This window comes from Channa argus, chromosome 13 (genome assembly GCF_033026475.1).
Source record: "Channa argus isolate prfri chromosome 13, Channa argus male v1.0, whole genome shotgun sequence".
Classification (NCBI taxonomy): domain Eukaryota; kingdom Metazoa; phylum Chordata; class Actinopteri; order Anabantiformes; family Channidae; genus Channa; species Channa argus.
Window position 1 is genome coordinate 13,345,859 of NC_090209.1, and position 17,261 is coordinate 13,363,119.

The window sequence follows — 17,261 nt, forward strand, 5'->3', positions numbered from 1 at the left end:
GATAATTAATATGACATTTCTTTTCACACAGCTATATAGATATATATCCCATTTTGGCTCATTGCCTGTTTCAGATATATTTCTTAGCCTGGATTTTCTCTCTACAGAGTGTTGGCTCTCCCACAGTCCACCCTCAGGGCTGACCTCATCATTTTCCTCACCCTTGTGCCTCCCCACTCCCTGGCAGTCTCCTGCTCCCCCTTTTAAGCTTTCCACCTGCCCCTCTAACAAATTCCCTCCATCTTAAGTCTGGGGTGACGATAGCTAATTATAAAATCAATGATGCCGGGCTGCCTAGTTTACAGCCCCCTCTAAAACCTTAACTGGGAAATCACTGTGGGATTGATGACTCCCTCACTCTTTATCTCTTTTAATTAGAAATGTAAAAGATATGAAGACCCAGAGGCCAGAACACATCTCCTAGTTTTTATGACCCCTATGCCTGCCTTCACCAGCCCCTCTTCCCCTTCCCCAAATCACTCCTTACTCTACCTGGCCTTGTTTATTTCTTCTGCCTCCCTGCTGGCACTCCTCCATTCTCACTCTTGTCACAGATACCGTCACCGTTTCTTCATCACTTTCTCCATTACCCTTTCTTCAAGATCCCCCGCCTGCTTCTCTGCTCATACTGGGGAAGGTGTTAAATTTATGGTCTTTGCACTTGAAAACGTTTCTCACCTTCCCCTCACCTCTCCTCTTCTCACTTGACTGATTCCCAATCCTCCAGGGATTCTCTGCATACGTAACAAATGATGAACATGTCCTTTTTGTCTGTTTTTAACCCAAGCAGGACACACACTGTAAATGATGTAGTATTTCATATTATGACCCTGCTCCCTACTCGCATGCATTCAGCATGTGACATATACACCTTCCTCTACTGCATATAGCTTTAGGACACCACTCCAGTTTTTTATCAAACCCAGGCCACATGCACCTATGGCTTTATTACGCCCTTAGCTCAGGTCTGTCCTCCCTAACTGCTGCCAGGAGCACTTGGGTTCACTGAGCTTTATCCTCCTGATCCCTTTCTCAGGAGCTGCTTCATTATTTCTTCTGTGTGTTGACTGAGGGACCAGTGCAGTTTGCTCATGTTCTGAGCAAACAAAGCAAATGTGCAGTAGGGGCTCTCTCTGGGTTTAAAATTTTGAATTAATTCCTGTGCTATGCTGCAGTCATGACCTACTTTTATGGTTTCTTTACTATTTTTGTAAATAATTAATATCCTGTGGCTGCAAGAATATTACAAGGGAGTTTTTTATAGATTCATTGTACAGTTTTACCTTTTTCCAGGGGCCATTCATCACATATTTCCATCCTTTTTTAATTTCCCGTGAAGCATGTCTACCTCAAGCATTTAGATAATCAAGTATGACTGAAATGGAAGGATGAGTATATAGAAATCTACCCTGCTCCTTTAAATTTCCTCAAGCACTCCCAAACCCTCCTGTGGGTTCCCATGGCAACACCTTCCAAAGGCTCAGTATATGAGCCCGTTTGATTGTTCCTTGTAAAGTATCGTATAATGTATGGACCTTATTTTAATTCCAGTCTGGCATTATTGATCTGTCTTTAATGATAGTTAATTAAAACAATCATATAATTGATATAATCTCATCTCTGTTTATCACCCTCCACTGATTCTCTCTCTCTGTCTCTCTATTAATAAAATCAAGGTGAGGCATTAGTATCCCACACTGATACACTGAAAAAAGAGACATGTTTACTATCAGTAGCCTTTTACTAAGAGGGTTCCTGATCTTTATCAGGATATCAAAAGAAAGTGATCACAATGGTGACAGTGATGTACCCAAGGTGGTGTTAAACATTGTAAGACATGTATGACTGTTGATGGAAAATGCATTACAGCTATCAGTGTTTTCTTCTTTTACTCATTTGTGTGTTACAAATATGGTTTGCAGGACTACATGTATGTTAATTTGACAAATGTGTTGACTTGAGTTCACATGTCATTACCAAAACAGTTTTGAAGCTGCTGACTTGTACAGGGTCAGAGGTCACAAATGTTCACAGAAATCCAAAACCACACTGGATCATGTACGTTCTCTGTTCATTTTCACAGACAGACCTATAATATGAACTCGAATATTTTGGTCAGCAGCTGTTTTTTTGCCATAAAACATTATAAAATTATAGAAAAAATGCCCATCACAGCTTTGCAGAGCTTATACTGAAGTTTTCAAATATCATATAAATATTTTTTTAACTAATATCACAATAATTTAGCTTTTAAATCAAGTGAACACTTTTATAATATTTGATTAATTTTCTGCTAATGGGACTAATTTATTATAGACTAACTGATGTTTGACCTACTGTATTTAAGATTGATATATTATTACACTCTAATAAGCACTGTCTTTTAATTTCTTTGTTGTTTTGCTCTTTAACTTTCTTCACCATCTTTAAAACAAAACTATAGGAACGAGCAACTGAATGAGTTTTTATGCTACCAAGTGCAGAGTGAACAGATCTAAGGAACAGACCTTTATCTGATGTCCTTGTTAAACGGGAGACAGTGATTTATCAGCCTACACACCCATAGTTCTATGGCACAAAGGTCCCAGATCTTATGCTCAATATAGGATCAATGTTGCATGCAGCTTGCCCTGCAGTCACGTGGCAAGAGCTCCCTCTACTGATGCATACTGGTAATGTGTGGCTATATTCACTAAAAGCTGTTAATTTATAGTGAAATGCTTAAAACATTTCTGCAAGAAAATGACAACAAAAAAGTCCAGTAATCTGACAAAAATTGTTTATTGTGCCTCTTACTGTTTATATGGCTTTTTGTATGACAAGAGTTGACATTAACAGAGGGTAGACAACACCTTGGCCATACTGACAAACAAAAACAACATATTCTCTATGTTCTGCCTGCATTACCATCATTAACATCATGACAGCCTGGCAGAGAGAGAAAGGATGAGGTCATCACACAAGAATTTTTGTGTGACAGCACCGTAATGAGGACATTCACCCAATGACTGAAAAAGCATTCACACACACACACACACACACACACACACACACACACAGACCTCTAAATGAGGAGACCTGCCCATGTTCAGAAGAGGAGACCTCTCACCACTACAGAAACTATGTTCATATTGCTTCAAAGAGAGATAGAAAAAACTATAGATCAGCCATGCTCTCCCTGCTGATCGCCTGCTGAGACATTTTGGCAATAAAGAATTGATACATGAGAGCACATAATCCCCCACAGTTCCTTGAAAAAGAAGTGAGGATATACTCAAGAAGACAAGATGATATAATGGCTTTTGGGGTGAGAAGGCAGTTTGCTGCATGTATGCCAACACAAACACAGGCTGAACAGTGATGATGATGATTCAATCGCCTGACCTGTCACCTTCTATGTACGCGCAGAGGGGTTGAGCTGATCAAAAAACTAATTCAAAAATACACACATAAATATTGCCTGTTTCTAGCATGCCTGATGCAGCTAGGGTTTGGTCCTTACTGAAAAGCCCTGAGTCTGATTCCACAATGTCTTCCATATAGATTCCAGCTTATGACTTGCATATGTGTTTGATCATTGTGTTGATGCATAATGTCGCTACCACGTGTGGATGTTTTTGTCCATACTGAAAGTGTGCACGTGTGTATTTTTCCACTGACTTAATTGGCGAGTGCTCTAAGTTTGATTGTATTTAATATGTTGATGCTGTCGTTAGTGTGGTGTAAGCTCAAAGTAACTCTACCATTAGCAGACGAGATGTGCCTTACATGAACAGAGGATCACAAAAGTGCTACATTAATGGTCAAGTGTAAATCTCTGCTTGGGCATTCAATGCCAGGTTGGCACATCTGCTATAGCTGAGGGTAGAGTGAAAGGAGTGTGTGTGTGTATGTGTGTGTGTGTGTGTGTGTGTATACTGTACATGAGATCAAGGGTGTGTTAGTGTATGTGTGAGTGAGCACTCTGCCATGAGGATCACTGGCTTGTGGGTGGAGTCTCTGCCAGTAGTCAAACCCATGCTTCAAAGAGGACATTTCCTAACTTTGGCACAAAGATACTTACTTTCTGCAATGAGAGCTTGTATTGGCCTCAACAAGAGCTAAAAAGAATAATGCCAATTCCCTGATAACAGAAACTGATGAAGTCACTGCAACATAATAATTGTCCTCTGGGTTGATTATCATTGACATCCAAAGTGAGCCAAAGTGCCCCAAAAAGCCCCAGCCAAGCATATGTAGCTGATAAGGAAGACCCAGCCAATTCTGATTTACCTTCTTTCCATCTGAATAATTTCTCTGGAAAGCTATTCAAAAAGAAAATGTATCTAAAAGATTCATATATAAACCAGAAAAACAAACAAAGACAAAAAATATAATGGTATATAGATATGCATGGACTTAGTCATAAATTGGAAAATGAACGTAAAACTGAAAAATATTCAAAAGCAATAACCACTAAAACAAAAGATAAGCATAAATGATTTGGTTTTGCCCTGTACTTTTGTTTTCTATTGAGAAATGTGCTTGTTGCAATCCATCGGAATCCACCGGAAAAAGCTTTCTCAAAAAGGTTATGTTCTTTTTGTCGCATTAAACTTCCCTCTTGGCTAATGCCAGGAGTTCATCTCTCCGTTATTTTTCTCTAGTTCACTTGTCAGTGACCGTGTGGCCAGAGTTAGAAGTGTCTGTAAGCATAAGGCTCCGTTGTGCTCCACTGAGGAGGAAACAATGATGTGCAGTAAGGAGAGAGAAAGTGGGAAGGAAGGCCAGCATTTTCTTGAGGTGAGGAGAGTGAGTGAGGATGTGCTGTATGTGTGTGTGTGTGTGTGTGTGTGTGTGTGTGTGTGTGTGTGTGTGTGTGTGTGTGTGTGTGTGTGTGTATGAAATGCTCAGTTCATTGCGCCCTCCCAACAAGGCCTTTCCTCGACCCATCTATGGCATCCAGAACACCCCAGGGCTCCCCATCACTGTCCGAGCCCCTGTCTCGTTCTTCATCTCCCACTTCATCATCCTCATCTTCATCCTCCTCTTCTGGTGATGGTTCACTGCCGTTCTCTGTGGCCCAGCTGTCATCCTCATCCTCTGCCTCCTGCTTTAGGACCAGGGCTGCTGGTGGAGGAGGTGGCGGGGGTGGAGGCGGCGGGCTCTCTTTGCACTCCGTTTGGTCTTCAAATGCCTCTGGATTCTCAAGCATCTCCCTAATCAAAGGAGGCATAGGCCCTGGGATCTCCATCTTCAGAGTGATGGCTCTCTCTGCACCTGGAATCAGAAAATGGAACAGAACGAGTGTGTGACAATTGTGTTTTTTTTCCCCCTTCTCTCATTCAGAACATGTTTGCAGAAAAAGCCCAAGTGAGTTATGAAAGTCAAGAGGTCTATAAGCATTAGGCTCTTTATACTGACCTTTGGTGCTGATCCCCCTGAGGTCAGTGATCTTCATCAGCATGCGAGGGAACATGTGGGGCTTGTTGGGGCGGCGGCGCCTGGCATAGATTTTTAGAGCCTCAAGTAGAGGCTCTTGTAGCTTATCCACTTTCTGGGGCTCCTCTAGATCCATACGGTCTGAAGAGGAATGCAGTTTTATTGCATTATTTACAAAAACTGTACTAATACAATTAAATATTTGTAAAATGTTTATTATTTTTTGAAAAGATTGTACATGGAAGACAATTATTTAGCTTTTTTCTAAGAATTTCTGATGTTATCAAAGCATGGATAGGACTGCTCACATAGACATCTACTAAAAACATTACAACTGATCTTTTCAAGGTGTCTGTGCACACTGCAGTACCTCCACAGATGAGGCAGATGGCACTGAGAAGACCGGTTTCTGTGTCATCCATCTCCAGGGGTAAAAGCTGACCAGCAAATGCAAACACTAGGTCTGTGAGCGGTCCAAAGCCGGCATTGTGCATCTGAGTCCGGTTCAGAGTCAAGCCATCTGAGAAGGTCATAGTGTCCTGTTCTGGGGTGTAGCGTGTGCAGATCCTCAGCATCTGTGAGCAAAAGAAGGTAAGAATCTTTGTAAGAATTCTTCAAATGTGATGGAATGCTGATATAATAAGCTTTCTACAAACACCAATCTATCTGCATTACCTATACAATGAGGCACTCATTTGTATCTTTTGTTTTTGTGTGTGTAATGCATCACTTCTGCAAACCTTCCTGCATCACCACATTTCACCACTAGATGCAAGTGTTCCCTCATCTCAGACTACACTTTTCTTCTCTTGTCATTTATTCATCACAGTTAAGTGAAAAGGACAGAAGAAAAAAATAAATACTATGGTTCCCCACCAGTATGTCCAGGCAGGCTGACTTAAGTAGAGTGATCTGGTCCGCGATGGTGAGGCTGGTAAAACCGGGGAGACGCTTGGCAAATTCCACAATCTTGATGATGCATTTGGTGGAGAGCTCACTGAACTTGTCCCATAGCCCCAGATCTAGCTGCACCCGGTGGTCTGAACTTGAATTCTGAACACACATAACAACACCCACAGTTCAGTGTGATGTACCAGAGGTGGTGCGCAACCCTGTTTTCAACAAGAGCAAGCATGTCTGTGCCTCACAACACATTTACATTTTACATCAATCAAGGGGAAAAAAATCCATTTACATGTTACATTAATCATTCACAGGCCACACAGATGGCTTAATGGGGAACTGAATAGGTTAAGCCACCACTGTGTTGGGAAAGCTACGGTGAATTTACGCCTTTGCTTGCAATTTAGGAATCCTCTATGACGGCATAGATTGCAGAATGTTGCCACAAACAGTATGAGTCCACAGCAGTGTAAGTTACGTGTGTGAGTGCGACTTACGGTGGTGTATTTGCCTAACTGGCAAAGTGACGGGAACGTTTCTTGGTGAGCTTTGCTGACTTTATTGACCAACTCCTCCAGTTCTCCACTTAGTTCATAGCTTTCTGGAAGCACTACCTCCTCCTTCACATCCTTCTTCTTCTTGTTTCTGTCATTACGCACCGCTACATGAAGGAAAACAAGTAAACAAATGGGTTAGAAGAGAGATTTTCTACTATTTCATACAAAACTCTTTCCTCTTGCAATTTTAAAGATCTTTAAAATCTGTGCTGCCTGAGTGCTGTGAACGTTTTCACTTCATGCACAGGGCCTCATTTCTGAGAACATCTTTTTTTGCCAGTGGAAACCAGAATTCAGTAGCAACTCAGATTCCTCTTAACAGTATTTCCTTGAGCACAGCACGGACACTGGCTATCTCTTTCTTATCATCCACTCGCTTCCTTGTCCATCTATCTATCCACTTGACCAGTGCACATAAGCCAGTCCTCCACTCTCTCCCTCTCTGCCTCCTCTCCCTCCTCCTCCCATACTTTCCTTCCTCTCAGGATATCCAGTAATAGCGGAGGCACAATGTGATCCCGGCCTTAACACACATCCCACACAAACATTACACCCACAATCATGTCCCATGGGCTCAGCAGAGGGCAAAAAACTGCCACTTTAACTTTAACAGCAAACCTAACGTAAGGTCAAACTAAAGAGAGAATAAAATTGTTTCTTTGATTTTGCAAACAGTGTGAATCCTGTGTGCATTATCTTTTTCAAACCTCAAGATCTTGTTTTCTGCTCTGCTGCCTTAATGAATGAAAGCAGTGTCTGTGCTAGGCATAGGGGCGAGGTTTTGTGGTGAACAGGAAGTCACAATCATTTCGTAAAATGATTAGTCATATGATTGGTACAGTGCCCAGCCTCACCCCGATCACCACCCCTAGCAGGCCCATCATCTGCTTGTTTCTCACTAGACCATAGTTTCCCAGAGTCTCCAACTGAGCATTAATAGATCAATAGGTTTACACCAAGTATGTCAGGTCACTTGAAGTTAAAACGAAAATCAGATCTGAGCCAAGTATTGAAATATCAACTGTTGGCCACTATCTTTAAGGTATTTTGGTATATTATAATGCGTTTTGATCTACAGTATTTCTGAAAGATAGGAAGGTTGAATCTAAGGCTCTGTCTGGCTGCATATTCACTAGCTCACACACCACAGTACTTGGGTGTGTGAGGGAGTAAAAGTCCATGTTTGGGAAGTGGGTCTCTATATCTCTTGGGACTGCGGCCCTGGAGGGCTCACCTTCCTTGGACATGCCGACCTCAAAGCACTTCTGCAGCCTGCAGTACTGGCACCGGTTGCGTGTGACCTTGTTAATCTGACAGTTCTTGTCTCTGTGGCAGGTGTACACCATGTTCTTCTGGATACTGCGGCGGAAGAAACCCTGGAGCATCAGGAAGCAAGAGACAAAGGGTGAGTGGGAGAGAGAGAGATTGTGTATTATGATCAAGTTATCCACTCAAGGATGTGACGTTTAACCGTTTCTCCTTCATAATGGACCTACTGTTGAATCCAAAACAGACGAAACATTTTGATCTTTGCCTTACTTTTACTTTCACCTTAGTGATTTTAACACTGTAATCACACATCCATATAGAAGCTAAAGAACTGAACCATTGCCACTGTTTCAATGAAGCAAATGTACCAAATGTAGCTAACCCCGGATTATTGCAACATTTATATATATTTATTTTCATGAATCCCTGTAATTAATCAGGACAAAGCAGGGCTCAAAAGCCTTTGGCAGGGGCTTCTCACCTTGCAGCCCTCACATGAGCTGACCCCATAGTGGTACCCAGAGGACTTGTCCTGGCACACAAAGCAGGGCTTGTAGACACGAGGTGGGGGAGGTGGAGATGGAGAACTGGGTACCATCTCCTCTGAGCTGGTGCTCTGGGTCTCTACCGCTGGGAAAAAAAAGCAGAGCACATGATTTATCACAAATGACCACTAGAGCTACTGTTAACACATGCACTTGTCAATACATGTACCAGCTTGGCTAGTCGAGTGTGCTTAACCTAATGGAAACATGATTTGACAGCTGGCAACATTTCCAGTCAGTAAGTTCAGTTAGGTTCTGTTGGGTTCAGCTAAGTTCAGCTGGTGAACATATACACTATTATTATCATTTGTTTAACTTGTCTCTTTGGGGCAAATATCGATTTGTGTGAAAACAGACAAACAAAGGGACAGATGACTGTCTGACAGCAGAGACGAAATTGTTTTACACAACAATGAGTACGAGTCCCATTGATTGACAGGTTCTCTGATTAGGCCAGGTAAGTGAGTGAGCTCTTGCTGCCAGAAGACAAAGCTTGCTCTTCCTCATTCCATATACTGACGACAGCTCATGATGACATCTTGCATGCAAAGATTAGACACATGTCAAACACACATGCAAAGCTTGTGTAAAATTTCTTAAACCAGGGACAAAGCTGTGGCGGCAGCACTACAGGCTATGGTGCATAAAACTTCACTATGTTGTAAAGTGGAACCGATACAGGGTCTTTTAGAAATACAAGAGTGCAGCAAATGGATTTAAGCTGCTGAAAACACACAGAGCCAGTCCCTCATCCCACATGCATAGTCTGCAAAAACTCAGACACACATGTTGCCCCCCCCAATTCAACAACTTTCACCCTTAGTCACCCTCAAACTTCACCCCCAACTCTGCATCCCACCACCCCCTGACACACAAACCCTATTTTCCTCTTGTTTCCTGGTCCTAAATTCCTCAGTGCAGCCCTGCCAGGTTTTAATAGACGCTTAGGCTCGTAAGGCTGCCTATAAAGGCGGTCCCATGGCTGGACTAGAGGCCCCAGCCCGACTGACCTATACTTTATGTGGACTCGGTCACCTTGGGCAGCTATTCACACCACCAGCTGTAGCTCCTAGCCTGTAAAAAGAGCCAATCATAAAATAAAAAAACAGGGAGGCTCTAAAATTCTAACTTTTACTGCCCCCAACTCCCCCCAACACCTTCAACAGAAAGCACAGAGGGATAGGCTAAACTTAACCTACAACAACCCCCCCCCCTTCTCTCTCTCACACCCAAGGCTGGGGCAAAAACCACCAGCTTGGCTTTTTACAAGAAAGCGAAGACTTCAAAAAGAAGAAAAGAGGGGCATAAAAAGAGGAATTTGATAAAAAACAGAGAAAGGAGCAGAGGGGGAGGAGAGGACAGACTGAGGGCAAGTCTTGTTCAAGACCATGCTGACCATTACTACCACTGCTACAGCTGCCGTGACTCGCCAGCTACTACCTCATTAACGATAGTAACAGAAATATGTCAAGACATTTTTCATTTATTGCCTGCTGTTCAAACATCTGTTCTTCATATATATTTTTATATTTGACTATTCAGAATCCACATTCAAAGTCCTCCTTTAAAAGGCGTACTTTGCTGGAGGCAAATATGTTTCCCATTACTTTTGAGTGCAATCCCAAAGCCAAATGTGCAAATCAATCTGAAGTTTACGCCTGCTGAATGTTTGTACAGCAATTCTGGTATCTCCTTGGCCAGAATGTAACAAAGCGGCAGGGTCAGTGGAAGAGCAGAAACCCTCTGAACATGCCATGAACCTCTGTGTTTATGCAATAATAACAGCAGCAAATGAGGCTCCAGACCGAGCGCTGACAACAAGGACAAACCATATGTGGCGTCAAGTAACGAATACTGACTGACACTACCTAAATGGAGCAAGAAAGGGAGCCAGAAAGGAAAATGACCATCATGGAGAAAACACGAACAGCAGTAAGAGAGAAAATACGTCAGGCTCCATCCACACTTTAAAACTGGTTCCTCTTGGAGAACACAACTCCTGTTCCCACCTCCCAGACTTTGCCTCATTGAGTCAGCTCCATCCTAATCCCCCTCACCACTTACCCCAGGGCGCCACAGGGAGAGGGCCCATTCAGACAGCCCCTTTCCCCAGTCTCCTCAACTCAGCTCATCACTGTTTAGAAAACAAAGCCCTGTGAAATGAGAGGCCCTCCTTATCAGCGCTCCGATGCCTGGGGCACTATTTGCATGACAATTCACCGGCTGAGGCCTGCGAGCCGATGACGGACGGATGAGATGAGAGGAGCGGGATAGGTGGGTGGCTGCTGTTGTTGGGGGAGGAGAAGAAGATGACAGTGGTAAGACAGAATGAGAGTTAAGTTATCAGTAGCCGCCGTTCACTTGCTGCTAAGTATCAGTTTACTCCCTAATCCCTTCTTTCAGTGCTCTGTGCACAAGTGGCCCAACTGCAATGACCAGGCATAATCCCCTGGTCGCATACGCACACTGATACTGTTCAATGGGCTATAAATTACACACACAGGACGACAATATTGACACCCTACAATACACTAAAGTGCTTCAGCTTGAGTGGGATGTGCATGATTCTCCATAACCTCGTTAGATGTTAAATGTAACTGCACATGACAGAAATAGCCGTTTAGCTGAAGGTGACTTCAGCTAGGTTAATTACATTAAATTCTGGGTCAAGTCAACTGGGCCAATCAATGTCCCTTTGGGTTCGACAGATACAATGTGAGAGAAACAGAAAGAATAGGATAGGATTTTGTGGAAAAACAAGGGACTTTCTGGTAACACTGAAGCTGCCTACTGTTCACTCAGCTGGAAAGGGGAGTGTTTCTAATGTATGTGAGCGAAGGCATGACTATGCAGCTTGTGTTTTGTGTTGCAACACACTCCTTTTAACTGAGCAGCATATGACATTCTCGCAGTGTAACAAGTTCTCTTTCACAATAGGCCTGCACATTTTGTCTACGTGACTCGAAGGTGTGACTGAATCTTCAGTGGGAAGTTGTTCCAGAGGTCCAGTCTTGGCACGTGAGAGCAAATGGCACAGACTGTTTCTGTGTGTCAGCAGTGTAAACACAGTATAGTAAACAAGTACATGGCAGACACATATTTGTAAGTGTTCATTTCTGTGTTTATGTAATCTGCTTTATGTGTAACTCCAACCAGCGGCACTGCCCACTCTCTGCAGCCTCAATTTGATTTGCAAATGCAGGACTGTTGGTAACAGTGCGGCAGTAAGCTCCAGTGTTACCCAATAAAATATCCTCCTCCATGCGTGTCTGTGTAGCTCATTGTGTTGAGACGTTTTTTTTTTTTCTGTTCCAGTTTTACTGCAAGCATGGGCATGTGGGGCCTTTGTCTCCATCTTTACCTTCATTAAACAGCTTGCAAAGCTTGCGTGTTCTTGTCAAATGCACTGAGCAGTAAAAGAGTGTGTGAGACTTGGAGGCAGTGTGTGAGAAAGGGGCACACAGTAGGGCTCACTGTGAAAAGAGGGTTGGGCACTGGGCAGACAGTAGCAGCAGAAGGGGAGCAGATTGAGAGAGGCTGGTGAACAGTGGGCTGGAAAACTTGCTGGCACACTAGGTGGGGCCTTTGTGGGTGCCCTTGGCCCTCTACCCCATGACAGAGGCTACAGCACCATAGGGCGCTGACTGAGTGACCATCAGCACACTAAAAGGTTTCCATGAAGAACTGAGCTTCATGAAAGAGGAAAAGAAAGCACCACACCCTTGTAAGTGGTGCCAGTTTATTTCACTCTCCTTCTTTCTGCATCTCTGCCCACGTCTTCCTGCCATCCCTCTGAGGCTTGTATGACAAGGTCTAACACAACAAGCTGTTGTTTCCTTCCTCGTTTTAGTACCAGTATTTCCGGAGTATCTCCGTCACTGCTTTTTTAGCCGCTTGTCTGTGTCCCTCGCTGCTATACTTTCTCACAGGTGAAATAACACTGCTGTTCTGTTGAAGCTCTGTCACACAGTTGAGTCACCTGCAAGGTTTCAAATGGGATGTCTATTAAGTCTCTATTGTGTGGGTTACACAAGTATTCATGATGCAACCTGCCTACAATTGAGAAAGAAGTAGTCTGGTGAAGTATAGTGGACAAGTAAAAAAGTGGGAGGGAGCTATGTGCGTGTTGACAGGGAAAGGGATGCTTTCATTAAAAGTGCTGAGAGGTAGCAATGGCTTTCAACAGCTGTCAGAAAGCTCATTACCTGGGCTTCTATCGACAAACTGAAAAGCACAGAAAGTGGTCGTGCAATGGTGTCTTTTCAAAATAGGTCTATGCTAAAAATTAACCTGCTGCCAGGAAATAGCTCAGGTTTGAGCAGTGAAAACACACTAAGCTGGCCAGTAAGTGTGAGAAACCAGACATTAATACACACATCTTCAGGATTTTACACCCTTCTGTCAGAACCAGTAGAAAGTCATGAAGGACGTGCATGTGTGAACGCACGATGCACACACATTTGAGACCAGATGTATATGTGGTATGGAACATTTTGGCATGTGTTTATTGCTGCCATTAGCTCCGAAGACAAAACTCTGGACCATTGAGAGTGACACAATGTGACATGGCACACACACTTCACACTTCTTCATCTCGAGCTCCCCCAAAAGAAAGCATACAAGAAGAGCAGAGCAGGAAAGGCAGCAGGTGGGATAAGCCTGTTTCCTCAGGGCACATTTTAAAAAGTGGAATTACCCTTGCAGTCTGGTGGTGCTCTCAAAACACCCTTTCTTCTTTACAGCACCTAATAAAAGGCCTTTTGATATGTTCTTGATGCAGTCAGCCAAGCCAACATTTGGCGGCAACCACCCCCCCTTTTCCTGCACCGCACAACCCTGTCGAGAAACACACAAGTTGGCTTCAAGCAGACAAAGTCGCCCACTTAGCTCCCTGTCCTCTGTGAACCCAGCAAAAAAAGTTTCCTTCAAACGTCCTTGTACAAAACCTGAGGAAGGAGGTATTAAAAAGTGAGGGGAAATTAAAGGAAATGTAATTTCAATGAAAGGATTTTATTTAGTGGCCTTTAGTGGTTAGCGCAGGAAAATGTAGACAGTCCAGTGCAGATCTGTGGAAAAAAACATGCCCCTCATCCCTGTGGTGAGCTCCAGCTGACTCTTCATCTGCACACCCGAAGACAGAGCGGAACAGAGCTCCCCTCTGGTGACTGGAGAGTGAACCCAAACCTGGCAAACCGGTGTAGGCCTGGCTCATTGATCATGTCGAGAAGACAGTACAACTCACAGCCAGGCGAGGAAGCAGACAGAGGGCGCAGGCAGGCAGACAGACGAGGTGAGGAGAGAAGAGTCATCGAGGGAAAGCCTGAAGCTTTGATCCTTCGGTTCTTACTCGTCCTCGTAGACTTCCCCTCACCATCTGTAGCCCCAGCTCTCACCTGTCTGTCTCTGGCAAGGCCCCTACTGCTCGTTCAATTGCTATTGCTTCCTCCCCACAACAATAGAAACCTACAAAAGTAGAAGTAGCCCAGCAGTGGCTGCAGCCTCGCTCTGTCAGAGGAAGTGAGGGGAAAGGAGGATAACGTAAACAACAACAGTAGTATTCACTCCAGCTCATGGGGGAAGCACCGCAGACCAAAGTGTAATAGCAAACCTCTTATTGGAAGGAAAAAGCACACCCACAAGTAGTAGTAGACAGTTCATTATCACTCAACATGTAAATGTTTCTGCACACACTACAAATCAAATCATCTAACATCATAGCCATTAATCTGACATCTTCTCTGATTTTACAGATTTGCATTTAAATCTTTTTACCTCGACCCATTTGCCTAGAAAGATTTTAAGTGAGACAAAACCAAAGACAGAAACTCAAACTAAGACAGACAGATCAGCAGTTTGAGAGTTACCAAAAATGACTGTGCCTTCCTGATGTCTGAGTGTTGTACAATCCATGATTCTAAGGTGCTTTCTGAAACACTGCAACACTGGCACAAAGTTCCCTTTAACTGGCACAAACAATCAGAGTCATATCATGTAAAAGTTGCTCTGAGAAACTTCTGCTTTGAGTGTTACAGTCGAGAAATGATGCATATCAGAGTTTTTCACTTTTGCTTGGCAACCAACCGCCAACAGGTTGCCCAACTGTGTTTCTGGGCGGAGGCTGTCAGAGAACTAGCACTAAGATATTCAGATTGGGGCCTTATAGTGATTCATTTCCGTCTCTCTCTGCCTTTCAATGAGTCTGAGGTTTCCATGTGACATTAGTATGGGGCAAAAATAACACCGTTTGACTATTACCTTTCAGACAATAAGACGTCGCTAAGAAAGCGAGCAATCCCCATTCAGTCAGTTCCCATGGCATCAGTATACCCTGAAATCATTCAGCATTCCCGAACAAGGCATAAATCATCCCAAGCAGCCCCTAACTTCTTTGCTGGATCGCTTCCTGTTTAACTGGCTGTCTGTAATTTTGGCTGGATTTCTCTCAGTATTTTCTGGCAAATGTGAGGTGCTCAAACAGTTGAGCAGAAGCTGATGAATCCAGGGCTACTGACAGGATGGCTATAGACGGCTCTCATTCAATCACAGGTCTTGCTACGGTGAAGATATGCACATATTCTTATCTAGTTTGTGGCTACAGAAGAGTTTTTTTTTTTCTGTGCCTGTGCATCTCCATTCGTGAGTGTGACTTCTTGTGTAAGACTCAAAGCATGATATCTAATGCAGGCGCTACACATCAAGTTACTATGTTTACATGATCTTGATAACACGGTTGTTGTTTGTTTTCAACTTTGATCTGATTTCTCCGTATGAGATGGGTTATGAGAAAACTGAATCATACAACCACATTTCCGTAACAATGTTTACACTTACCAGGTTTATAACAGCAATTTTACATGAACACATACAAAATCGGACTTAAAAGGAAACAGAAGGCATACATGTGAACAGTAACAAGGAAAAAGTGTTTGGTATGACATTCTTTGTTAAAAAATATGACAGAAGGCTGAACAGAAATCTGATTAGTGACCGGCTGTATGTAAAGCTTTTAATATGTCAACATACTCCTCTGTTTCCTGCCTTAACCTGATTTCCGTCATTGAGTAAACATAGAAACACTGACAGACACACACACACACACACACACACACACAGAGGGATCTGTGAAGTTCTCCTTTGCCATTCATATTTTCCTAATAAAAACTCCCTAACTGGTCACCAGGTGCACATTAACAGGCACACACACACCTGTGCCCCCAGTGATCACACAGGCAAAATATACACACAAAGACACACATACACACACACACACACACACACACAAACTAAAATGCAAGTGTACACACACACACACAATCAAATTAACTAATGCAAGTATATACAAATGAACCATTTCCAGAGAAGTCTTCATTGCAGATGCACATTGGAAGAATTTGACTAATGTCCAAGTGAAACCAACACCAGAGAGCGGGCCTCCCTCCCTCCCTCAACCAACCTTTTCCATCACTCTCCACTCCTGAGTCCAGATAATAGCCGTACTACACCAGCCGCCCACCACTCCCTGCCAAACACTGTCACTGTGTAAACACAGCCCATTCACATATACACAGTCAGAGGACAGAGGACAGTCAGGCTCCTCTGGGTTTTCTAGTCCCAGCTTGGCGAGTCCTTCGCTTCTCATAACATTGAGCCCCCTAGCAACGCTGGAGCCAAGCAGTCAGTCAGTAACATGGTGCTAACAGACCTGCTCTCCTGACACTCAGCTCACACACACACACACACAAGCTCAAAGCTAACATATACATACTCATATCTATATACTGTACACAGACAGACATGTGCAACAGCACATCACATACTCAGCAGTGAAAATAAACTCGCAAAAGGTGCACACACAAATACTGCATGCACACACAAATGCCAAGGTACACACACACCTAACGTTTCAATTGCCCACGCATTTGTAAAGGGAAAATGTGCCTGGCAGGCAAAAAGCTGTTCTCAGTAAACAGCTATAACAACAGCCGCCAGACATGAGTGTTAGTGTGGGCAGCCATAATACCTCTGCGACCAGGAAACTATTGCGAAAGAACTTAAGAAAGTCCACATATTGTACTCAGCTTAAGCTGATACATGGGCAGACATTTGGCTTAGTTGCCTCATAACAGCTTGTTCTGTCATGTTGAATCCCTGAACGGGATTCCTCGTAATATTTCAAAATAAGCACTCTGGTGAAATGCTGCTGCAAGTGACTAAGATGGACACCAAAATCAAAACAGCAAGTCCGAGGTGACAAATTCAGCCTCTACATGGTGGCTGATGAGTTTTATTTACAGTGGTGTGACTGACGCTGAGGGGCAGAGCTGAATTCCAACACAGGCCTGAGGAATCCAGCCTGGCACATTGTCTGTCTCTAGATTTGACACAGCAGTCTTGGTCCCCAACGCCAGCCAAGCAGCCATGTAAACTACATATGCCACACTGACATATAGGAGTTCACATATAGACTCTACAGGCTGACACTGTCAAATCTATGCATAAGCAAAACCAAGGTTAACCAAATGCAGACATTGAATGTGTTTATTTATAGGCAGCACTGCCCATTAAT

General features: G+C 43.4%; 1 protein-coding gene across 5 annotated transcripts in view; it reads right to left on the reverse strand.

The window, feature by feature from the left end:
• Positions 1–2,762: 2,762 nt before the first annotated feature.
• rarga (retinoic acid receptor gamma a) overlaps positions 2,763–17,261 on the reverse strand; it is a 41,367-nt gene continuing 26,868 nt past the window's right edge. For 4 of the 5 annotated variants that reach the window (XM_067526395.1, XM_067526394.1, XM_067526396.1 and 1 more), the window contains 7 exons: positions 8,632–8,780; positions 8,116–8,257; positions 6,822–6,985; positions 6,298–6,474; positions 5,792–5,996; positions 5,404–5,562; positions 2,763–5,259 (listed from right to left, as the gene is read on the reverse strand). In XM_067526395.1, the coding sequence (XP_067382496.1) occupies positions 4,895–5,259; positions 5,404–5,562; positions 5,792–5,996; positions 6,298–6,474; positions 6,822–6,985; positions 8,116–8,257; positions 8,632–8,780 (1,361 nt within the window). In that variant the 3' untranslated portion in view covers positions 2,763–4,894. The remainder of the gene's footprint in view (positions 5,260–5,403; positions 5,563–5,791; positions 5,997–6,297; positions 6,475–6,821; positions 6,986–8,115; positions 8,258–8,631; positions 8,781–17,261) is intronic. The other variant, XM_067526398.1, reaches the window with a different exon arrangement.